Genomic DNA, 25,803 nt, shown 5'->3' on the forward strand with positions numbered 1-25,803 from the left:
ACTGGTCCGTCTGTTGCTTGCGAACTGAGAACGAAGGTAGTCCCAGGGGCGGCGTGTTCCGCTCGTATTTTCATAGTAATCGAACGATTGACTCGGCCGACGAGCTGCGTTCCGTTCCGTGAACAAGCTCCGGCGTTATTTACGTAACGACGATAACGCGTGTTATCGTGTACACGTCGAAATAAAGAAACATCTATATACACACACACTGTATATACAGTTGACTCACCGCGTTCCCGCGAGGACTATACACATTTAAAGGCGTCGAACGATACGCCATTGACACCGATATGCGGCGAGAATAATGTTCGAAAATGATAACACGCTCTCGATCGACGTCAGGCCGGTCACGTATCGATCAATACGCCTTTCTGCGATCACCATTCGCTTGATTTTTTCCGGGAAATCCTTCCCTGATCCTTGATTTCCACCTGCGTGTATTTTACTTTCGCGTTCAAGAGGATTTCAGTGAGGTATCCGGGGAATCTGATGAAAATGATGCGTGGATATTTTGGAATATTCAATGGAAAGTAGGATTCCTCAGGTGTGTACGAGCGCATCATAGCCTCGAGGCATACTTATTCCGACCTCGATGAGCTACGCGTTGCATTCGATAATTAGCCTTCTGCAGTCTTCTCCGTTGTTCTTCGACGTCTTCGTTATTTTTATTCGTTCTGGTCGAGACAGTCTCGGTGAAACGTTGACGAACGAACGTGACGGAAATGATCTATTCGCAACAGTATTTTGTGGCGTTTGATAGGAACTAGGGTTCCTCTGGAGCATAATAGTGTGTGTCATAGCCGGGGGGCTACTTATGACGGCCTTAATGATCCGAGCATTCAAGCAACTGTAATTAAGGCTATCTTGTCAGTTTCTAGCAGAAAACCCACCCCTAATCGTCGATCTCAACCGATCTACTTTTGTTTATCGCATTCGAGCAATTTCTAGTGAAGTATTAAAGAAACTTGAACTAGAAAGCTACTACTTATGATATTTCATAAATAATAAAATTTTATCTACCGTCTATAGACTGCCTATAAACTACCTGTAGTGTACCTGGCGATCTAGTCATTGGATCGAAGCACCAATAGACAGCCAATAACAACCATTATTTCCCTAAACATCAAGCTATTCGCGTCGCGGCTGTGAATAACGAGGCACACAAAGTTAATTTTAGTTTCCCCCGGCAAACTAGGAAACTATTATGGTTGTACGTACCGTAACATAGAGGGTAACATAAGGAGGGCGTTAACACCCAGCTTCACCATAAACAATTTCAATTTCTCGCTCCTCTCAACGAAACTTCTGAAACCGTTCGTAAAATTACCGATTGCAACGTACACAATAAAAGCTTCCACGCATGGCTTTAATACAGCAACTATAGCAGCCATAGCTGCCATTTTGGTGTACTTAGCCTAACAACCATTGCACCATAAACAGGTCCGGGCAAAGTGCATGCGAATAGCCAGGTTCACCAGGAACCCTTTCAATTGTTCTATTCTCTTTCTTAACCTACCGAAATCATTCACAAAATGACAAACAGCAGCGTGAAAACATTTACACGAATCTTCAATATAGCAACTCCAGCAGCCATGATTACCGTAGCAAATCTATTAGAGCCACTATAGCATCTACAGCGGAAGACTCACCTGGCAATTTCGCCGGACATTTTCGAAAGAATCGAGCACATGCGGCGAATATTGATCCCGCGCGATCATGTTAGCGTGGGGTAGCATCCCCGTCGAGCATATCATAATCGAACTGGCGCGATCGAGCGGCCCCCATCCCCCATTAGTCCGGCAACTAGAAACTATCGTGAAATTCGAGTCGGTGTATCAGCGAACGCGGAATATTCGAAGCAGAGGGATCCCGGTCGGGTGGTTCTCCTTGTGTTTTCGATGCGCGCGCGATCCGATACGCGCTGGTGCATCGAGAGTGCAGAATGCACTCGAGAGTGCACCGCATGGCTCGAGTGCTCGTTCACCACTCGCGGCCTCCAGGAAAGTGGTTCGAAACCGTTAAAGCGGCGCTTTCGTTCGCTACGGGCTTTGAAACTACGAAATCGAGTGGTTTTGCGGCCCCCGTGTTTCTTCCGCGGAAAGTTAATCGCGCTCGCGAGGAGAGCATCGGCTCTCCTCTCTCTCTCTCTCCTCTCTATCTCTCTCTCTTTCTCGATGTTTCACCTCTCTCGTCGATCTCTCTCTCTCTCCGCGCGTCGATGGTCGATTAGAAATTCGCGTTATCCGTCGGCGGCTGCTTCGATCCGACGACTTTCCGCCGGAAATCGTGCTCAGCAGTTCGAAATGCTGACGTGCGACGAGTTAGGCGACACGTTCGTCGTTTGTTTTAGCTGCGCGCCTCGAAATTAGGATATTCTCATTCAGGAAATGTTGAAAAATTTGCGAGAAAAGCCTTTGTCTCTTTTTATGCATTTATATGAAACGGTAGATCACGGTCCTCGTGAACATGATATTGAACCTGTTACATTCTACAGTGATTTCTCTATATATGTCGCCAAGGCCTCGGTGATAAACGTCGCGGAATTGTGCCCACTACCGCAGGGTACTACCCTTGTCATATAGGGTAACTTTTGTATGAAAGTATTTGTATGTTTGTAGGAATCACAAATAAAATAATTTATACGAGAGGAAACAGTGTTCCAACAATTAATTTCCGAAGCAAAGGGCTCGGTTGAAGGGTCGAGGGATTATTTGCCACTCCGATCAAATAGACAAGCTCGTCCTCATCTCGCCAGGTTACCGTTCGCTGTCCGAAATCCGAGGTTATTGCAATCTCATAGCGAAGTCCCTCTCATACTAATCGAAGATCGAACGGGAGCTGGCCCTGTCAGCATTGAGGACAGTCAACAATTGGCGCACACAGTGCGTCATTGCGCCGAGGGTGATTAAGCGGGCCACTATACTGTATAACGGAGTGCAATATCCACCCAAGAACGTCGGAACTTGGTCGATTCTGGCCAGCCGAAGTTCACCGACTTGCATTCGAGTGATCAAGGCACGCGATGCATCCACCCGGTGCACCGGGTCGCTGACTGCGACGAGCATTCCTCGAGTTCCATGCCGGCGAATCGTTAATTGTCCGATGCCATCGGGAAGTCCCGCTGCATATCTAAAACCGAAGACAGTGGAGAAGAATCTTTTATTCGAGGTTAGAGGGTGACGCAAACATCTACGGCACGCTTTGTCTTCGGAATGAAATAAAACTACGGGAGAAAATCGTAGACGAATTTTTGAGAGCTCGTTGCAAAGAGGAGACTTCACTTTATAAGATCCAATTGACACGAATATGAAAAAAGAATTTTTGAGACACCCACAATCGTTTGAATCAATCGCGAAGAAAAGCAGCTGCAGTTTTTCCTTCTACACTGTTGAAAATGCAATAACACTACGAAAGAAAATCGTAAGTGAATTTTTGAGAGCTCGTTGCAAAGAGGAGACTTCACTTTATAAGATCCAATTGATACGAATATGAAAATATAATTTTTGAGTCACCCACAACCGTTTGAATCAATCATGAAGAAATGCAACTGCAATTTCTCCTTCTACACTGTTTGTTAAAAATACAATAAAACTACGAGAAAAAATCGTAAGTGAATTTTTGAGAGCTCGTTGCAAAGAGGAGACTTCACTCTATAAGATCCAATTGATACGAATATGAAAAAAGAATTTTTGAGACACCCACAATCGTTTGAATCAATCGCGAAGAAAAGCAGCTGCAGTTTTTCCTTCTACACTGTTGAAAATGCAATAACACTACGAAAGAAAATCGTAAGTGAATTTTTGAGAGCTCGTTGCAAAGAGGAGACTTCACTTTATAAGATCCAATTGATACGAATATGAAAATATAATTTTTGAGTCACCCACAACCGTTTGAATCAATCATGAAGAAATGCAACTGCAATTTCTCCTTCTACACTGTTTGTTAAAAATACAATAAAACTACGAGAAAAAATCGTAAGTGAATTTTTGAGAGCTCGTTGCAAAGAGGAGACTTCACTCTATAAGATCCAATTGATACGAATATGAAACAAGAATTTTTGAGACACCCACAATCGTTTGAATCAATCACGAAGACAAGCAGCTGCAATTTCTCCTTCTACACTGTTTGTTAAAAATACAATAAAACTACGAGAAAAAATCGTAGACGAATTTTTGAGAGCTCGTTGCAAAGAGGAGACTTCACTCTATAAGATCCAATTGATACGAATATGAAAAAAAATTGTTGAACCACTCACACTCGTCCGAACCTGCGAAGTGCCGCATGAAGCAGAGCAACAGCAGTGTCTGCACGTGACAATTAAAAAATCGTCGAGGTCAGGTCTTTGGGAGAAGCTAATTGTAATTTCCAGGAGGTGAAAGTAGAGACTTCGCTCTTTCGAATGAGCACGGATAGAACGTTGTAAGGTTTTTTTACAGAAAGTTGCAGGACTTGAAAGATCTCCGATTGTGCATTAAAAAAATTTCGTTCGAATATTTATTACCAATTTGTGCGAATAATTGCGTTATTGTGATGTTTATGACACGGCAGCGAAGGTGTTAATTGCTTCGATTAATCGAAGAGTGTGACGGGACATCCTGCTCGCAGGGGAGAGCGCTTAAACGGGCCGTGCGTAGCGCGCAACACTTTCGAATCGCTATGCCACGCCGCCGGCACCATAATGAGCGCGCACCTGGGAAATGGAGCATTTTATCGGCGTTTCCCACCTGTTTTTCCCCTCCGGTTGCGTCCGTGCTCTCTATTCCTCTCCTTGGACCCCGTCGTAGACGACCAAGTCCGCTCAAGGTTAGGCGCGTATCGATTGAAAAAGAAGCAATTCTGTTTCCGTGGAAAGTCGATCGGGGTTCTATTAACGTACCGATGACCGTGTTCGTATTAATACGCGCGACGGAAAAGAGGCGAATCGGCTCGGTAATTATTCATTTCGAGGACGATCGCTCTCGAGTAATTGCTCCCGGCGGAGTCTATTTTTCCCGATCGCTCGACGCTCTTCGGATTTCTCGAGAAAAGGAAACCGATTGGTAGCTTTGATACCCGGACTCGTTAGAAGAAACTTGTTCCATTGATGCCTGGGCATAGTGGTGGGACTTAGCGTGACGAGAGAGCTGCGGATACGATTGGAAACCGACCGATAATTAAATACCGATAATTTAATTGTACGGTTCTTATTACTATATCTTCAGTTCGATTTTTAGCCAGGACTTTCTGTTTGTTCTACTTCGGATAAGCTATTGTTAGCATTTCATTCTATTCGATCAAGTAAATAAGCTTGTTCCCTTTTGACGATTCATGTTTTCGGACCAACAGCGATATTATAGAGAGGTGTGAACGTGTTTCAAAGAATCATAGGTATTTTCATACACCTAAATATTTCATTGTTCGTTTTTAAACGGATTTAGATTGCAGCTACAAGTACGTAAGTTGGGTCCCAGTTTATTTTCTGCTGTTAAATGAATTTACTCCCTAATTAAAAGTGCATGGATTGCCACTAGAGGAGACACTGCAGAGAGGTATGAACTTAATTCAGACAATCGTAGTCACGAAATTTTTATATTTTCATTGAAAACAGATTATTTTCTCGTGTTTTGGTGAATTAAAATAAATTTTTAATTTTTTTCCATTAAATAAATTTATTCCTTACATGTAAGTGCAGGGGTCGGGATCAATGGTGACGCTACAGAGGGAAGACTGAAACACAACGCTATTTTCATTTAAAACAGATTATTTTCTCGTGTTTTGGTGAATTAAAATAAATTTTCAATTTTTTTTTAAATTAAATAAATGTATTCCTTACCTGTAAGTGCAGGGGTTGGGATCAATGGTGACGCTACAGAGGGAAGACTGAAACACAACGCTATTTTCATTTAAAACAGATTATTTTCTCGTGTTTTGGTGAATTGAAATAAATTTTTAATTTTTTTCCATTAAATAAATTTATTGGTTACCTGTAAGTGCAGGGGTTGGGATCAATGGTGACGCTACAGAGGGAAGACTGAAAGAAACGCTATTTTCATTTAAAACAGTTTGTTTCTACCGCTCCGGACAAAACAAACGTTTAATTTTCTTCCTCGAAGCGAATATTCAGCAGGCGTGTTTTGCAACAAATGCCCCTGTTAAAATCAATTTGCAAGCCCGAGAGTTTCCGCTGCAACAGACCAGACAGGAGAGAGGGAACCGGGCTTTAGTTTCGGGGCAAATCAAGCCGAACAATGTAGGAGAGTTAACGAGGCTCGCGACACCCGGGATTAGGCGAAAGAAAAGGGCGGAATCGATTCGAATTCCGCCTCGAGGCCCATCGATTTCAATTCCATCCACTGAATCGTTCCATCAACCCCCTCGAACGAAATCTTACCGGTGGAAATAGGTCGAGCGGTCTGCGAGGCCCTCCTTTCCCATCGAACTCGTGCGACAGCGAGCGTAATTCATAAGCGGTGTACCATAATGTCTCGATGAAAATTTCGGTACCGAAGTGTCACTTGTATCGTCCACAGACGCTGCTCGATGATCTTTTACCCTGCCGTCAAACGTAGAAAAGGATAGCGAATAGACGAAACATCGGTAAAACTATAGTGATTTAGTAGTAAAACTATTTTCTTTTCAATTGTATTTCTATAAAAAGTTTATCAGCATATTAGGGACGCTTTTCCGATTAAAACGAGTCCAAACACGATACAATTTGGATCGTATTTGCTCGTTTAATCCACGATACAATGGAACCTCTATTATCCGAACCAATAAATGAATGAATGTTCGAATAGTACAGCAAATTAGCTAGTTACAGTACTGGATTAAATCTCTACTGACTTGCTCAATAATTCCATACGAGTCCCCTCCTGAGAACAACTATTTGAAAATTCATATACGATCGGTTCGGATAATAGAGGTTCCAGTAAATCGTGGATTAAACGGTTAATTACGCACCAAACTATATCGTGCTTGGGCTTGTTTTAATCAGAAAAATGTGACAAATATGATCCGAGGCAAAAGATTCATAAAAAAATAAATAGAAACAAAAGAGGTTTTTTGTTTATTAATAGTCACACAGTAGAAGCGATGAATTTGTATTGAAATTAATGTCGAGGCACGACTGGGTACCTGTCCCTTCGCATGAGAGCCACTGGCTCATTGTCAAGGCCCGACCGACCACGTTAATTGAAAGTTCATTATGGCTGTCGCGACGTGGACCGACCAGGGCCCCGCAGGCTATACAAATCGGTAATATTCGACGCCGATCGCCCGCTTTCTCTCTTCCTTCAGCTTTTCACTCGGATAGAGACCTTTCTCTCGGTCTGTCTCGCTTCGGGGCTAGGACAATGACCACAGTTTTCCTCGAACAAAAGGATCAGCGCGCCAGCCAATCGTAAGCCGCCGACAAGTGTCATAATCGAAGTAGGCTTGCTTCTTTCGAGACACAAAGGGAAATCATGCGAGGACTTTTCGTTCGGAGGGTACTCGTGCCGCGGAAGGTTCGTTTCCTTTTGTTCGGGACTCCACTGTGTGTACGCGCGCCTTCTATTTTAATCCCGTCGACAAATGCGTCAATTTTGAACACGTGACAGCCACGGCGGTGGCACTGAACATCAATTTTTTTTCATTTCGAGTTTCAAGTCGCATCGTCTAAGATCACGGAGCGACTCAATCGGCGAATCATTTACGTTTGTATTCACTTCTACATTTCTCGTTCGGTTCCAATTGCGTTGCATGGTGTACCCTGTGGATTTACAGGCCCACAAAATTGTAACTTTTGCTACTATAGTTTGGCGTGAATTTTGATTTTTTCGAGGAATGCGAATATCAATTTATTGATATTCAAGTAACTGATAATAATTATTATTAACCCTTTGCACTCGAGTGGTGACTCTGAAGCACCACTAGAAATTATTGTGGCATCATTGCAAAGAAATTGCGACAAATATTACAAAATATTTGTTACATTACAAAATTTGTATTTAATAGATCACTAAACATTTAAATATTATATGTGGAAATCGGATCAGTTTCGTATGAATAAAATTAAAATATTCCAAGGCGGAAGAAAAATTTAGTTTTAGAATAAAAATAGCGCCGAGTGCAAAGGGTTAACAAGCCTGCGGATTTTAGTTATAAGAAACTTGATTAGATGAAATTTAATATTGTAGGAAAATGAAAAATTTAATTAATGGAAGAAATAACGTTGATGCAGACAATTTTTATTTTGCATAAAGATGCGCAGTCTGCGAATAACTCTGATCTGACGTGTTAACGAACAAATTGTTTGTCGGAGGTTGCAATTGAAGCGTCGTCGAGTGCGGTCGACGAGGCTGGCGTTTCCGGCGTTCGAGTAAAAAGAAATCGCATATTTCCCGCTCGAAAATGCTCGCAGCCGCGAGAGGAACGTTCTCGCCAGTGTCCCCGTGCAAGTTTTCAAGCAGTTCGGTCACGCGACGATTCGAATCGCTCAAAAATTCTTGAAAGGCGGGCCGCGCCCCGCCGTCCCGAAAATTCTTGGTCGGTCTCTGGAAGGACTCTCGGTCGTTTCGAGGGTCTCGAGGGCCTTGGAGCGTTCGAACTCCTTGAACACGAGACGTCGTCGAACCGCCAAGGTGAAATTGTTTCACGTGCAACTTTTGGCAATTGTGCGATTTTCATTAGGCGCGATCGAACCTCGGGACTCCACGAAAAATCCCGCCGAAAATCGCGACGAAATTTTCTTACTTTAGAAATCGTTGGAAATGTTTCCCATTACGTTCGTTACACAATTGTGCCTTTTTATTCAATTTCTACGAGCACTAAATGCAATAATAGCTCTTTCAATCGATCAATGCTTGTGCCCTGTGTAGGTTAATGCGAATAATTAAAAATTGAGAGGAAACCGGAACGAACGGTGCAGGGTGAATTTTCTCAAAAAGGGAGCGTCGAATGAAAAAATTGAATTTTTCTTTTTCGGCGCGTTTGTCCTCGTAAAATCGTTCTGTACTCGACTATACCTGCGTCGAAATCGTGCCACTACAAAAATCGACGGAAATGTTTCTGCATCGTGTTCAAAAGACAAACTCCACGGTATTCGCTTGAGAGTTGCTTTTTTCGGAAACGAAGCGTCCAGTGAAAAAATCATGTTGTTTCTTTTGCAGCGTATTTTTCCTACGCGTGCGTCGAAATTGTATTGGCTTAAAAATCGATAGAGAAGCGTTCACATCGGAATCGATTTTCTCGAGAACGAAGCGTCGAACGAAAAAATTTGATTGTCCCTTTTCGAACGATTTTTCCCGGTAGAATCGGCCTACGCTGGTTTCTTCCGTCATTTGTGAACCACCCAGTAGATTCGAGTGATTCAAAGCGTCCGCCGCGCCGAGCCCATTACCATCCATGGTGCCAGGGCCGTTTCAATGGAATCGTTACGGGAAAAGCCGTCGTCCGGGGCTTACCTGCGACTGTTTACTCGTACCTGACGCCATTGTGATCCCTGTGGCCCGTCCCCCTCGACCAGGCTGTCGTCTCGTGACCCAGGGGCCACGATTAAAGCCCCCTCCACACCATTAGCAAGCGCCTACCAGCCCGAAACTCGTCGATCCTACCGTTCCCTGATACCTTTCAGCGTCAATTTGTATTTTTCCTGCCACGTACCTGTCCTATTATACACCTGGAGACGCCACAGTTGAGAAAAGGACACCTTTGTCGTCCGGTTGCCGTGCGTTATTAGGTGTGTCAAGTGTGGATCAGGCTTTAGCAATCGGTCACAGGCTTCGGGCTCCAGCCCGACCTCCAGGTAGGTGAATCCACCGGCTGTACACCTGCGTTTCCTGCCCACCGAATCGCAGGGGCGAGCACCTGACGCCCGGAAGCCTCGAAGACCCTAAAACCGAACTCGGAATTCAGACGCGATCATTCGACGAAAGTGAAACGGGACTTTCCCGAGTCAACCTTCTTAGGCTTATCCGTCGGCCGACGATTATGTCTCGCTGACAATCAGGGACGCTCGCATTTTCGGGGATCGACGAGTCACAGATTCGTTTGGCCCTTTTTCCTAACCCTTGGGCGGTGGGTTCAACTCGAGGGTTCGATTCGATCTAGAAAATAAAAATCGTTTCTGCCGTTGGCAAACATTGGGTCGCACTAAGAGATTTCTTCGAGTGACGTCGTTTAATAATTTTTATTGGCATTTCTTGTCGAAAGAGAATTGACTCCTTAATGACGCGAGAGAATCATTGAAAGAGAAGCGCCCGGAGCACTTATTTAACTATCCATTTTAACTGAAAATCTTTCCAAGTACAACTTTCCAACTGAGGGCTGACAATCTGGTAATTAAAATGGCAAAATTGATGCGTGGACGTTTTTTGATGACAATGAATTGTTAAAATACAGAAGTGTGAAGACTCGTGTCTTGTGAAGAATTGAAGAGTATTGTTACGTTATTTGCGATTTATGAAAGTTATTCAAAGAAAATATTCATTTCCATTGAACATCTGCTTTTCACAATTGACTTCGAAAATTTCCATTCTGCATAAAAATCGCAGTCATGTTCAATATCTTCTAAAAAATGAAGCTTTGACCACACCGAACAATGTTTTACAATTAAACAAACATAACAAAACATTGCACACGTAAAACTTCGAAACATTTCGCAAACGTCTCGAATACCGATCTCAGTGTTAAGAGTCCTTTTGACACCCAAAGCGATTCGCCATGATTGCCTAAGCGCTTGAGATCCTTTCAGCTTCAGGAAACCGCGTAATCTAGGCTGCGTAACCTTTTCTGCCTAACACCTTGATAGAGCCTTTTTAATTGACAACCAGTCTGCGCAAAGGTAAACACGCCGATCACTCTGGGAACACGAAAACTTCATTAGATTCTGGGTCACGTGACGACCAGATAGAGAGGGAGAGAGAGAGAAAGAGAGAGAGAGAGAGAGAGAGAGAGAGAGCGAGGGAGAGAGAGAGAGAGATTGTTGACGTCATGCTTGCGAGAATTCGCGTAACAGCACGAACAGCCGTCCCACAGTGGTGCCATTTCGCGAAAAGCTGGTCAAAACTCAATTTTCGAAACATGTAGCTGTTTTTGTTAGCACAGCAAGTTGACCGTACCTGTCTACACACGTTTGCTGTATGAATATTATTCTTGTGTATATTGTTGTACACGTGCAACGTGTGCAATTTGAATTTGTTAAATATATCGATCAACTTAATATGTCAGAGAACATTCATCTCTCGTAATCCATAGATTCCTTTTAATATTTTTTAAAACGCTATTAGTCTCAAGTCTTTAAAAGTGAACCACGTGATAGACTGCGGATCTGTATGCATTTATGAAAATTTTCAAAAAATGCTGTAACACAGAATTCAATGGAATTTAGTGCGATTGTTGTTTGTTTCGGATCCACAGAGGCTGTTCCCACGCAAAATAGAATTTTATTTCATTCTGCTTCCTTGAGATTTGTCTACAAAGATTGGAAATTGCATAAACATCCGCGGTCCAGCGACGTCTTACATACAAAAATCGTGTATTTTATCAGAATGGTCAAACATGAAATCAATTTTTACGAAAAATGAACTTATAAAAACTAGATAGATCTTACTAGATGCTCTATTTTGTATTCAGAATGGTTAACGAATAGATTGTGGATTTTATGTATGAGAAAAATGTCTGGATGTACGAGAAAAATGGTAACCAGTAGAGACAGTTAACGGGAATCGTTATTCCGCATAAAAATCGGGAGTCGATTTGCACACGGGACGATCCATCGATCGCAGAAGCAAAGGCACGTCGAATCGCAGAAAAATCGTACAATATCCGGCGGCTCTTCAAGAAATGGCAGCGCCGCGCGTTCCCGTTTCGCGACGCTCCGTTTTCAGCGGCGATGGCGCGAAGGCCGGGCGGGTTTCCATGATGCCGGCGACGATGATGGTTCGTTTTATTGGTCACACCGGCTGACTCATCGACGGGGTTGCGTTTATCGCGTGCACGACCGATCGGGCACGCTGTTTGCCCCCGTCAGGTGTGCGCTGTGTGCACCGTGTGCACTCCGGTGTACACGCACACCGTGTGTTCCCTGCAAACAGCGGAGAATTCGATCGGCCACGTGCGTGAACGTGGAGCATGGCGCCGGCAAATCGATGGATCCCCTTATCGTCGAACCAGTCGTGAAACTCGTTTACTCCCGATCCTCGCTTTTATCTTTTTCGTTCGAAACCCGCAAGCTCCCGGCGTGCATAGTCGGTTCGCAAATTCCGAGCGGTAACGAGATCGCTAGATCCATTTGCCAGATACGCGGGAGATTTCGCGCGAGCCGAACGGCATTGATCAATTAGTCCGATGGCTGATCGGTTAATTTCTATGTATTATTATCGCGAGCAGAAAGAAACTCCTACGGCGAAGAGTCTGCGCCCGAGGCTCGGCCTCTTTTTCCAGCGGAGCAGAATAATCGCATTGATCGCACGTGGATCTTTGTGTACTTGTTGTGTGTGTGTGTGTGTGTGTGTGTGTCTGTGGACCTGTAAAGCGGAGGAAACTGTGAGGTTTTAGTTTGTTTTCTTTTTTGCTGTTCGCGGAGTTCCTCGTTTGTAGGTGCAATTTTTCATCGGCTCGGGTTTGAATGGATGATGCACGACCATGGGAATTTGCGAGATGGGTGCACTGTTTTTGTAGACTGTGTTTTGAAAAGTAACACGATCGGTGACTGTTTTACCGTGTTTTTACCACTTCGAGTCTTTCCACACAATCCTCCGTCATTTCACTGCGGATCTTTATGCAAATAAACATTTTCAACCTCGGTTGCCACGAACTTGAGAAAAATAACAATTTATTTCTCTCATGAACGGAACTCTAAGATTGAAAATAATGTAAAAGTATAATAATATTTGTCGAACGTTGTTGCTGTCACTCCGTGAAGATAGGATTTACAACAACGCATGAAAATCTAGAACAGTTTCGAAAAAGCAGTTGGAAATAAAGTATACGTGTAAACCACAATTCCAAAAAAGGTACATCTAATTGAATCAGGCTATTAAATTCAGAGGTGATGTTTCGAGGAGCCAGAATGCACCACGTGGTCGATGAATCTCCGACGATAACAAATTTTATCTACAGTCGCAAACAAACGCCACTCGTTATCTGTCACACACTCCAACAAACAATATAGCGCGTTCACAGAGCCCAATTGCACGAACGTCCCCTTCCGAATGCATTTATTCAGATTTTATACAATTTTTATCCTAATCTTTGCTTCGATAAAGAAGAGCAAACACGATGTAGATTATACTTGCACTGATACTCTGACGTAATAAAGCGAAAGAATTATCTGTTGGATTAAGAAGAAAATGAGAAGTATTTGACAGGTGACAACTGGACTGCGGACGTTATGAGTTCATAATTAAAACGAGTGGATAAAACATGAAACGGTGGAAGGATAAAACGAATCTAAGAGCGTCGATATATTATCGTCAACTTGTAGAATTATTAAAGGAAGAAACAAATCTTTAATCGGTTCCAGTGTCTCGTAATCGATGCAGAAAATTATTTCGCATGAAACCTTAGCGAGAACGAGTGACGTCACCGCCTGTTAAATGACTGTGTTTACATTCGCTCTTAAACGCTCAACAATCCTCTATAATGTTTACGATATTGTTCGTAACTTCTACTCGACCATTAACACAAACATCGAGTAAACACGTCGGTAAATCGTTTTTAATGAACAGTCCCGTCTGAACGGTTTGTGGAGACAGCGTTTAGGTTAGTTCCCGAGGCTGGTACCTCCAGAAATTAATCACAGGACCGAATTTCGTCGTAGCAGTCAACCCATCGAAATTAGAAACGATCTCCACAACCTAAATCCGCGGTTCTCGAGCATGCTACCCGATCGCGAGTGGAAATCAATTCCACTCGGAGACGATTCCGGAGTGGCTCGTGCGCACACGCACGTATCCCGCCGCACTTACACGCGCGCCAGCTTTGGGAAAGATAGGCGTATGCACACAGAAGAAACGAGACGCTTCGAGAGATAAGCTTTCGATATCAGGTGCCGAGACCGATAAACCCACATTCCAGGCCCCCAGTTCTCATGGTGCGCGCGGACCGTGTCAACAGTTTTCGTACCGTCTGGTCTCTCTGCACCCCGTGTGTCTGTCCGTGTGTTTTCATTCGTGGTTCGTTCACCTGCGATCCTCTTATCAGGGGTGCAGATCCCTTCTCCATCCGATGATTGTCCTCTGAACGAGCATGATCGACTTGGATTCGGCCGCTCGCGGGCCCTGCAGGGCCTGCTGGCTGTGCGTCCTGAACAGGCTCAGGATCTCAACTCTGTTTTGCAGGTAAACAATGTCAATGTTCCCCTTTTCTTAGGATTTCTAGAGGATAGTACAGTCAGTTCTCGATATATGTCGTCGACACGGGTCTAGGCAGCGTCGTGTATCGTCCAGGAGACATACCCTCTGTTATGTTTACACTCCTCGGCGTTCGAGACCTCACGGGGTATACCCTGCGGTAGTGGGGATAATTCCGCGACATTTATCATGCAGGTCTCGCCGACGTATATAGAGAAATCGCTGTGGATACTAGACGCGACTTATTTTGAACATACTCAGCCTTTTCTGAAAATAAATTGAACGAAAACATGCTGGGTGATCTGTCTAATGAACACCACCCGGGGAATCGACATAATTCACATTAAATGGAATAATAGTATTTGTCACGCCGTCTTCGTGTTGCGATTTATAATTCTATCGTGAGACTTTTCTTCATAACCTATTCACCACTAGATTAATTGTACTGTACAACATGTAGCAGATAGTTTAACCCTATGCACTCGGCGCTATTGTCAATCTAAAACTAAATGTTTCTTTCGTCTTGCAATATTTTCATTTTATTCATTCGAAACTGATCCGATTTCTACATATAATATTTAAATGTTTAGTAATCTATTAAATGGAAATTTTGTAATGTAACAAAAATATTTTGTAATATTTTTTGTAATTTCCTCGAAATAACGCCACACAAAAATTTCTAGTGGTGCTTCAGAGTCACCACTCGAGTGCAAAGGGTTAATACTTGCTAGGTTTACCGTTAAACGCCAAACAGAGACCATGATTAAAAAGTTATCAAAAGCCACCTTTGTTTATCTCCGCAATTCCGATCAATTAATGCGGCTAACGTCCCAAGGACAATCAAAGTCGTTCGCTTTTAAAGTACGATTGAGATAATTTTTTGAAAATTATCTCCTTCGAAAGGGCGCATGAAATACCATTTATAGCAAATACAATACGTTTATACAAAATACAATTAATTCCAAAGCCACGAAAAACGATTCGACCGCTTCAGGAAGCGATCGAGAGGTACTTGAAACACGCATAAAACCGCCGCACGATGGGTTCTAGTTTTAATACTGATTCGGGGCGAGCGTGGCGACGCGATGTGGCGACAGACGGTCGCGTCCTGTTCAGTAGGGCCCCGGGGGCCCGGGGGCCCCACTCGAGAACGAGAAAATAAGGCAGGATTCCGTGGCCCTTCGGAGACTTTTGCCCGGCAATTTCCGCGCCGCGAATCTGGTTTCTCTCGAGACTTCACCAGCGGGGACGCAGAGGGGGAGGCATTGTTCTCTTCGAGCGGTTCTCCATAAAATACCGTGGCTGGATCTCTCCTCTCCAGGGTGCGCCCCGTGGTCCTCATGGTGCTTCGGTACACGTGTCGCCGCGACACGAAAATTCGAGGATCTCTCCGTCGGACCGTTTCTATTAGTTCCGTCACAGTCGTTTTACCCTACGACACTTCCTGTTTTCGTCTGGGAACCCTCGACGCTTCCGCTGGACGGAGGACTTTCTTTTGTTGGCCTTGGAAACAACCCCTCTTCATGGTTCTTCCTGTCTGTGGACGTTTTTCGTAATAGCTCCCTGTTCCGAGAAATGTTCATTCTGCTGTTGTTGGTTGCACCTTGCCTTAAACGGGTGCTTGACGCTAAATCTATCGTGATTTGTAACACCGAAGCTAGGTAGTTTTTTTCGTGAGCTGGACCCCCTGTTTTTCTGATCGGTTCGGATAACAGAGGTTTTCGTTTATCGAGGATTACGCTGGGAAATGTGATCGGAAGTTTATCCTGTTTGGTATCGTTTTGATCGGCGTGGTGTCGCGGATATTTTGGTAAAAGTTTCGTTAAGAAGTCGTTGAAAACGGAGGAGTTAGGTTACAAAATTAAGATTCTCTCGCGTTCGATGCTACCGGTAAGAGGTGAAAGAATAGCGTCCGCGCACGATGCACAGTACAATTTCGGTGTCGATGTTTTCACATGAATTTTATAGACGTCTCTACAAGAGATGGTTAAATAAATGTCGTTATGGAAGGACACACCGCGACAAAAACGGTAGAAAATCGAAATAAATTCTCGAGTGTAAAACTTCCACCTGATAAAATTAAGGATCGCGTTACCACGTGTACTCGTTTAAACAATGTCGAGTGAAGCAAATGTCATGTAGAGTAAATACGAGGCCAGAAAGAGAAGTAGAATGTCAAACGACAATCGAGATAGGAGGAAAATACGATATTGCATTTTTAAATGGGAAGGAACGCGGGAATCCATTGCAGAACACGTCGGCAAACGCCTGTAAGCTGTAATTAATTTAGTTTGCTTTTCCCGGCGAGAGGGTGTGAGGGCCGGTTGGCGAAAGATAGATTAAAAGTATCGATCTTTCATAAGTACACACGGAGAATAATGAGAAAGTTCATCGAATCGCACGACCACCGGTTTTCGAACGGGATCATCTGCTCTGGGAAGTGTTCGCGAACGTGACAGGGACTTCGTTAATTATCTTTGACATTTTTTCCCGCGCGTTACAGCTCGTATACGATATCGTCAAATAAAAGTACAGAAGAGAGAAAGAGAAACAAAAAGAATCAGTTACCCTCGTCCTCTCCATTCTACAAGTTGTGGATACTCATGAATTATTCAATATACGAAACGAGGAATAGGACGGAAAGGAAAAGCTGAATATTTCGTTTTCTAAGATAATAACGCCTTCGACGAATCCGCGATTTAATCTCACGAATAATTTTGCGCCGTCTTCCAACGTAATCCATGGACTCGCCGCGCATTTATCGCGACTGTAAATTCGCAAAACGCAAGAAAACGTCCGCGTTAACGAGCGTTAATGAGGTTTCCGCTCTATTTTCATCGACGGGAATGCCTCGCCTCTCCGGAATAAATTTCTACCACATTCCGGCTTCTAAACAAATTGGAAAAATTTACCTCTTAATATCTTCAACCGGCATTTTCTTCGTCATTCTTGTTTCCGAGCGATCCGCAAGAACGAAAGCGAAATTCACGGTTCAATCATTCATTTCTAATTTTGGTTCCCGAACATTCGAGTTCACATCAAAATCCACGGATTGACGATTAATCGTTGGCCACTCGAACAAAAATTCTCTTCGTCACAAAAATGATAGTTTACACGAAAAATCTGTGGACGAGCAAATTACTCTTTGCCAAGCGAAATCTCTCGAAATCTGTGAAATTTCGCGTTTTAATTATTTTCCGCGTCAGAACTCGCCGAACACGGTTTGAAAACAATCATCCCCGACACGGAAAATCGAGTAAAAAAATTGGTCGGACGGTTCGGGTAGAAATGTTCGAACGCGAGCCGGCCGTGCTCGGTTTTAATCGTGAGGGATCGAGTTTCCGAGGCGTGACGACGGTGTGTCGATCGGCCAGGAATTTCGCATTAATTCCCGCAAATAATTACCGGCGTTTCGTCCGCGACCGAATTCGGTCTCGCTCTTCTTCCCCGCCGTCCCTCTTTTCATTATTGTTCTGCGGTCGTTTCGTAATGTCGCGGTCGAATACGCTCGGCGCCGAGGGAAATTCCGGCGCGCGGCCGGTCGAAACCCGAAAATCCGCGAAACACGCCAGGAGTAAAAACGACAGGAGAGGAACGCGAAAATCATCGCGCTCGCTCGATAACACGCGGATTACGTGCAGCGACGAAGGATCGTCGCGAACGTTGCATAATCGCGACACGAGCGCAATTAAAACCGTGTCCGAAGACCACTTCCTCGTTTTGCGCGAGCGTTCCTTCGACTCGCTGCCTCGTTAATCACCGTGTCGTTCGCGAACGTCCCGGACAACGAAGTATCTCGAATCTTCTATTTTATAAATTCCGACGAACATCCGGGCTCGATTTTTCATTTGCGAAACATTTGCATGTATCGATATAACGAGCCTTGAAACAGGCTATTGTTCTTTCTGTAATATTTGTAAGTCCGTTGTAAGTGCTAGACATTTTCCTCTTCTCGTTCGTACAGTTAACTAACTTAAAACTCTAACAAAACCGCATAAATATTCATGAAACGATGTTGGAAATGAATTCAGATGTTAAAACGAGCTCCTACTCTGTCATTTCATGAAACCGTCAAACTGTTTCCTCTTCAATCAATGGTGTAAAATCAGTCGTATTTCACGAGGTCTAATATTTTCGCAATAAAATCAAACAAACGAGTCCAGAACAAAGTTGAAAACAATCGCGGGCACGTTTTCCCCCTCGTTTACGGAATCCAGAAGTCCCAGGACGAAGTGGATACCGAACGGGTTCAAACTCCGAGACCCAATCTCACCGAGTTTCACGCGTTCGTACACACAAGACTGCAGTTACGTCCACTTCCGGCTGGTATTCCGGCCGGAAGAGCGGCTTAAACATTTTATTACCGGGTCGAAATTTTGTCGAGCACCAATGCCGGCCAACCGTCGGCGTATAGAAGACAAAGACGGTCGTTTAGAGTGGTTGTGTCAAGCCCCGACAACTGCCGCAATTTTCCCGGTAAATCGCGCCCGGAACGGGTGCGTACGGTTACGCGTTCCGCTCGGGGCCGACAAAGTTGAACGATGGAGAGAAGAGAAACGTCGATCCGGAGCAGTCGATCCTCGTTTGAAGAGTAGGGCAGTAGGTCGCGATATTAGACCCTCGAAGGCTGCGACGACGTTCCGGGAAAACTTCAGTTCCTTCCTCTTCCGCCTCGGTTAACGCGGTTTCCGCTCCGGCTGTCCGCGCGGACACGCCTCGGACCGGTCTCTGGTAGAATGATAGAAAGCTGCTGGAAAAACTAGATCGATACCGAAAACGAGAGAGCCTCCTTTCCATGTTTTCTAACGTCCGACGCGTGCACACCTTACGCGATCGACGGAGATCCAAGAAACATCTCTGAGCGATTTCTCGTCCGTTTTGGATTTCGTCATGTTTCACTTTGTTCATTTTGTTCGTGGTTTCGTGGTTCCCTCTTGGAGTACAGGCACCTGTGCCTATTTAACATCTTGGTACAGGTATAAATATCGTGTGAGAACTTCGCGTTGAAGATTTGAAACAAACTTTAATAAACAGGAGCGTTATTAGCTGCTTTTGTCAGGTGTACAAATTAATTCCCTCCATTCTGGAATTCCTTGAGCGTCCTACTCATCGCTGTGTATTTACTTCAATCTGTAGATAATTGTCTTGGTTGATAAGAGATTTCGATCTAAGCGGAAGTCGCTACTGAGTGATCGCGAGGGCCTGGACTTAATTTGTACAGTATCAAATAACGAAGCAACGTTTAACTATTTATTCGATGCGCTTATTTACATGTAAAGTGTAATAAACGATTCAAGTAAAATTGTTGCCTCTGAGAAAGCTGTGCAACAGAGTAAAACGCCTAGAAGAAGAATAAGCGTGTAAAGTATAACAAGTAATACAAATAAGATTGTCGCCTGTGAGATGGTTGTGCAACGGAACAAGAAGAAGGAGATCAAAGAAAAGCACGAAGATTCTCCAGGCAAACGGCGAACATCCCGAATATCGAATAACCGAGCAACGATTAATTGTTTGTCCGGTGTTCCTGTTGAAATAGAGAGTGCAATGAATGATTATTAAACGGATCGTTCCGTGCGCGAACGCGGTGCGGGAGGATAGAGCAGGAAGAAAAGCCAGAGGAGTAACTGCGCAGCCACGGAGAGGCAAAGTACAGCTAGGAGCCGTTTTCGATCTAACCTCAAGGCTCGATCGCGTTCCACGTCGATCCCCGTTCGTCGGTAGGAAAGGGACGAGCAGGAATCTCTGTGGAAACGCGGGGGAATCAGCTGAGAGGAGAGAGAAAAGAGAGAGAGAGAGAGAAAGAGGGAGAGGGGGGAGAAGAGAGCGAAATGTTGAGGCGGGGATCAGCTTCTCTCGGGCGCGTTCCTGCAGGCCGTGCGTGGCCGAGAGACTTCAATGCCTGGCTACGTGATCCCCGGAACGCAGGAGCGACGACACTCTCTGAGCATGAGAGAGAGAGAGAGAGAGAGAGAGAGAGAGAGTGCCAGAGGGAATGAGAGAAGCTAGACCGTAGGCAGAGAGAACGAGAGAGGAGAGAAAGCCATCCGCGAGTCGACGAACGAGAGGAGAGGCTCGTTTGAAACGTGGAGAGGAGGCAAAAACTGATAACAAGCAGGATTGCCAGGAAAATGGGAACCCCGGAAAGAAACAGAGTGTATGGTGAAAAGGATCCTGGAGAATGCGAGCTTCCTACTATGACGGAGACATTCTTCACATGTTATGAAATTTCTGTTTTGATCCTCCGCGGTTTGGTCTGGATCAACACGTTCACCACCGAGTTACCAACCAGGAAATTCAGCAAAATCAAATTAATTTTGTGAACGCTAGGTTTACGGAGCACTAACAGCGACTATTTGACATTACTTTGCAAAATTAATAAAATTGCATCTATCCAAATTTTCAGCCATTCATAATTCATGGATGCGTCTTTACAATCTCGATAATCGTAAATTAACCCTTTGCACTCGAAGCTATTTTAACTTCAAAACGAAACATTTCTTCCCACCTAGGATTTTGCGTTTGTATATATATTTTTCATGTTATACATACGAAAATGGTGCAATTTACTAGTACAATACCGAAATGTTTAGTAATTTATTCAATACAAACAAATGTAATAGTGTAAAACATATATTGAATAACGATATAGCAATTTTTAGTGGTGCCTTGCAGTCACCATTCGAGCGCTAAGGGTTAAAAATGTCAGAACTCGCCGTTTTGACGGTTCCCGTAGATCTAGAATTAGTAAATCGGAACTGGAAAGATGAAATTTACTATATCTGTTATTCCTGTAACTAACCAGCGGATATGCAAAATAAAAATTGTTTGCATCAATTGCAAGACGCAGGGACCGGATAGGAATTTATTTCGTTAGTGGTTTTATTAAGCTGCGAGCAATGCATTGATACTCTTCAATTATTATTGTACGAATGAAGAACCTTCGGTCCTAATCAAAATTAATCTTCTTCATATATATTACAGCAACAACTAATTACTCGAATTTCCAATCGGCAAATGCATTTTTTGAAGCGACACGATAACACGGTTTCCAGTTTGATCGTTTCTGCACTTCCGGCGCGAGTATGGAGATTTTATATTGCACGATTCAAAGGATTACAAATGTTCGCTTTTCTACAAAACGAAGTTAATCGATTTGGCAGCAGAAACTGTGGCATGAGGTCTTTTCCATGGCGGCCAGTACCGGCTGGAAATGAAATAACATGATATATGAATCATTGATTTCATTTCCTGGAACGTGACAGGCTCGTCGGTCTACAGTTTCTTCTCATCGAAAGAGTATATTCGATATACATAAATGTAATATGCTATCCCGTATTAGGCAAGCACAGTATTCTGTTTTACGAGCAATATAAAGGCAAACGTAGGAAATGAGAATCTTGGCGAAACCGATAAATAACATCTGGTCTGTTATTACATTTTAAATTTAACTACTGCTAGCCCAGGGAGCAGGAAATCTCCTCCAAAACCATAATGCATAAGTCTTTAGAAATATGCAATATTCGGGTGATTCGCCGTGTAATTTCAAGAATTGTACAATAAGAAAGCTGTAGCGAATCATTTCATTGTTTTGGTCGATTCAGAGAAGTGTTCATCATTCTACAACGGCTCCCAAATGACTCTTCGCTAAGGAGGAAGAATCACGACTCGAAGAATTGTGAAACGAGGCAGATGGTATTAGTCATTCCGAATCGTACTTTAATCCACACAGAAATGTGTCTACTATTCCGTAGCGTCTCCCAAATTCTGCTCCATTAAGGAGGACGAGGAATAGCACCTTCTTCTGTCCTGTTCACATAGAAAAATTATGCCCCGTCAGAATAACTCAATTTTCAGAACGACAAAACAGAAAAACTTCAAACTAATTTGCTAACAGTACCGATAAATAGTCGGTGAACAGAAAGTATCTCCATAGCGTCTCTCAACCGACGCTCCGCGAAAGACCTGTCCCTTCCGTTCGCTGTGTGCTTACAAAAACCAACGCCAATGTGACAATCGCATAGACAAATCGCCAGTCAGTATAAAATAACGTTCCCTACCCCATAGCGTCTCCCAGAAGACGCAAAATCGCTCCCAAATTCGCGAGAACAGTGTGGTACCCTTTCGATCCCCGAGACGAATACAATCCGAGCGTGGCGACACCGTGCAGCACACGCCATCGTCTCTCGGCGATCTGCGGCGCACGCGACGCTAAGGGGGGACCGGTCGAAACTGCCAAACAAGACCTCCTCGCAGCGGCTACTGGTTTTCCAGGCCCGTCATCGGCGATTTCGTGTGTCGGAGGGTGCTCGAGGCCGGGTTCCCCGGAGTCGGTCTTTCCCCGTAGTGAAAAGGTGGTCGTCGAAAAACAAAAGCCGGCCGGAATCTCTCGCGACGAACAAAGACGGCGACGCATCTGCACGGAAAAGGGACGAGGAACGAAAAGCAGCAGCAGCAGCCACAGAAGAAGTAGAAGAAGAAGAAGAAGAAGAAGAAGACGGGTAGAGACGGTTGAGGCTGGAGGAATCGGATGGGAAGAGGTGTGTGCGCACCGAGAGAGGACTCTCTGTGTAAAGAGCGAACAGGTGAGAACGAGAGAGAGAGACGGGTAAAGAGGTAGAGTAGAGGTAGCGAAGGTAAGAGAACAGGGACGTCGCCGGCGAGTCGTCGCAGCGTTGGAGGGGCACGGAGAGCTCGGTGGAGGGGAGGTTAGGTAGGAACGCGCAGCTGAAAGGTGGAGGAGGACTTGTGTCCGGTTGGAGGGGGCAAGGTATGCCGAGGGAAAGGAACGAGCTGGAAGAGGACGGTGTCGCTGGAGAGCGACGAAGAGAGCTAGAGAAGGGGACACCGGCTCGCCTCGAGCCGAAGCCAACAAACTCACGTCAGTCCGAAGCTGGAGGGATGCCAGCGATCCTCGTGCGTTCCTCGATCTTTCCCGCGACGCGATCCACGCACAGAACCGAATACCGTGTGGCCACCGGTGGCGGCCTTGAAAGTGAAACCAGCCGGTGTCGGTGAACCTAACCGTTCCCCGCGAATTCAAACTGCGCGTCCCCGTTGAATCCTCGGCTGGACCCAACAGGATCACGCGCGAAATACTACGTTTCTGGTGATAGTGCTCGTCGATATATACAGGCTTCGTTCAGGGGGTGGCCCCGGCGAACAGAGGGTGGCGAAAAGCGGTTTCCCCCCTCGGGTGATATGAGCCGGGCGCAATTAAGGCGGTTAACGGAGTCGGGAATACCTGTCCGGCGGCGGGCCAAAACCGGTACGAGCGTTCTCCACGCGATATAGCGAGAACGCGCTTGCTGGCTGGCGCGCGTTCCTCTTCTTCTTCCTCCTCCTCCTCCTCCTCCTCCTCCACCTTCTTCTCCTTCTTCTGGTGTGCGCCACATGCAGCCTTCAAAAGGTGCATACACCTTCGCTTTGCCAGCGAGTCTGCGCTTCTTCGTGACGCGCGCGAGCGCGCCTCACCGCGTCTCTCTTTCGTTCGCGAGCTTCGCGTCGGGCCCGAGGAACTATACAGGCCCGAACTAGTTCCGGTCGGTCCTGATCGACAGCTTCCCCCCCCCCCCCGTCAAGTGCTATCTTACCGCGGAGTGATTCACGGTGTTTTTGCCATGTGATCGGTTTGCTCTTCGGGTACAACGCCTGTATCGAAGAGATCTGTACGTGTCGATTGGTGGTGCTGGTGTGCGAATAAAAACGTGATAGTGCGTCGAGGGAACCGGAACCGGAACACCTTGTGCGATTGTGGAGGAAAGGTTGAAGAGGATTCGGTGGATTCGAGGGAGAGAGGGGTTTTCGGTGGGAGAGGAAAGGGCGACGGATGAGAGGAGAGCGGAGGACCACGAAGAACTCGGCGAGAAGAGGAGGGAAGAAGAGTCGGAGGGCATGATGGAAGGTGTCTCGAGATAGCCGGCCGATTGAGATTCCTCGACCGTTCGCTGGTCGGCCGCGCTGCACGCGAGAGAGGGTCCGTCCATGAGGTTTGAACGAAGGACGAATTGTTGAGAGAAGCCACGCCATGAGAATCCTCAAAACGCTCCACTGGTAGGTCCCAACCGTTGACCACGCTACGAGCTCGGCCCGCAGCGCGTCGCGTCGCGTCGCTCTCTTCCGGTTTTGTTGCTCGCTAATCCTGGGGTTGTTCGGGTTGTTCTTTGTATGGAAATCGATTCGGGGAACGCGCGGTCGTTCGACAATCCCGGCCCCGGTCGCTTCAGGCTCGCCTCTTTCCAGAGAGAGAGAGAACCCTGACGACCAAGAGGCCCCGAGGAAAATTCAGAGTTTCGATGCGTAGGCCGCGAAATCGAAGTAGGATTGCTGCGAGAGTACAGAGGATGAGAGTAGGCTTCTTTCGAGATGGAGCCAGCTGAAAATTAGGAGAGCTCGATGAGAATTTTAAAGTCGAGACGATTAGCCAGGGAAATTGGAGTAGGATCGCTATGAGAGTATAGAGCATCCGAGAGTAGCTTTGCTTCTTTGGTGAAAGACGAAGCTGGATATTTAGAGTTTAGAAGATTAGATCGCAAAATTGGAGTAGGATTGCTGTGGGAGTATAGAGGGTGAGCGTAGGCCTCTTTCGAGATGGAGTCAGCTGAAAATTAGGAGAGCTCGATGAGAATTTTAAAGTCGAGACGATTAGCCAGGGAAATTGGAGTAGGATCGCTATGAGAGTATGGAGCATCCGAGAGTAGCTTTGCTTCTTTGGTGAAAGACGAAGCTGGATATTTAGAGTTTAGAAGATTAGATCGTAAAATTGGAGTAGGATTGCTGTGGGAGTATAGAGGGTGAGCGTAGGCTTCTTTCGAGATGGAGCTAGCTGAAAATTAGGATAGCTCGATGAGAATTTTAAAGTCGAGACGATTAGCCAGGGAAATTGGAGTAGGATCGCTATGAGAGTATAGAGCATCCGAGAGTAGCTTTGCTTCTTTGGTGAAAGACGAAGGTGGATATTTAGAGTTTAGAAGATTAGATCGCAAAATTGGAGTAGGATTGCTGTGGGAGTATAAAGGGTGAGAGTAGGCCTCTTTCGAGATAGAGCCAGCTGAAAATTAGGAGAGCTCGATGAGAATTTTAAAGTCGAGACGATTAGCCAGGGAAATTGGAGTAGGATCGCTATGAGAGTATAGAGCATCAGAGAGTACCTTTGCTTCTTTGGTGAAAGACGAAGCTGGATATTTAGAGTTTAGAAGATTAGATCGCAAAATTGGAGTAGGATTGCTGTGGGAGTATAGAGGGTGAGCGTAGGCCTCTTTCGAGATGGAGTCAGCTGAAAATTAGGAGAGCTCGATGAGAATTTTAAAGTCGAGACGATTAGCCAGGGAAATTGGAGTAGGATCGCTATGAGAGTATAGAGCATCCGAGAGTAGCTTTGCTTCTTTGGTGAAAGACGAAGCTGGATATTTAGAGTTTAGAAGATTAGATCGCAAAATTGGAGTAGGATTGCTGTGGGAGTATAGAGGGTGAGCGTAGGCCTCTTTCGAGATAG

The 25,803-nt window shown here is 45.1% G+C and overlaps 1 protein-coding gene across 3 annotated transcripts in view; it reads left to right on the plus strand.

Moving 5' to 3' along the window:
- Window positions 1–25,803, plus strand: part of LOC143356542 (uncharacterized) — a 112,644-nt gene that overhangs the window by 54,079 nt on the left and 32,762 nt on the right. Inside the window, exon 1 of one of the 3 annotated variants that reach the window (XM_076792319.1) lies at window positions 24,113–24,362. The exons of the other annotated variants lie outside the window; for them this stretch is intronic. Coding sequence (XP_076648434.1) covers window positions 24,337–24,362 — 26 coding nt within the window. The 5' untranslated portion in view covers window positions 24,113–24,336. Of the gene's footprint in view, window positions 1–24,112; window positions 24,363–25,803 lie in introns of those variants that run through there. 3 annotated transcript variants of the gene reach the window in all.

The sequence above is a fragment of the Halictus rubicundus genome, chromosome 8, assembly GCF_050948215.1.
Source record: "Halictus rubicundus isolate RS-2024b chromosome 8, iyHalRubi1_principal, whole genome shotgun sequence".
Lineage (NCBI taxonomy): Eukaryota > Metazoa > Arthropoda > Insecta > Hymenoptera > Halictidae > Halictus > Halictus rubicundus.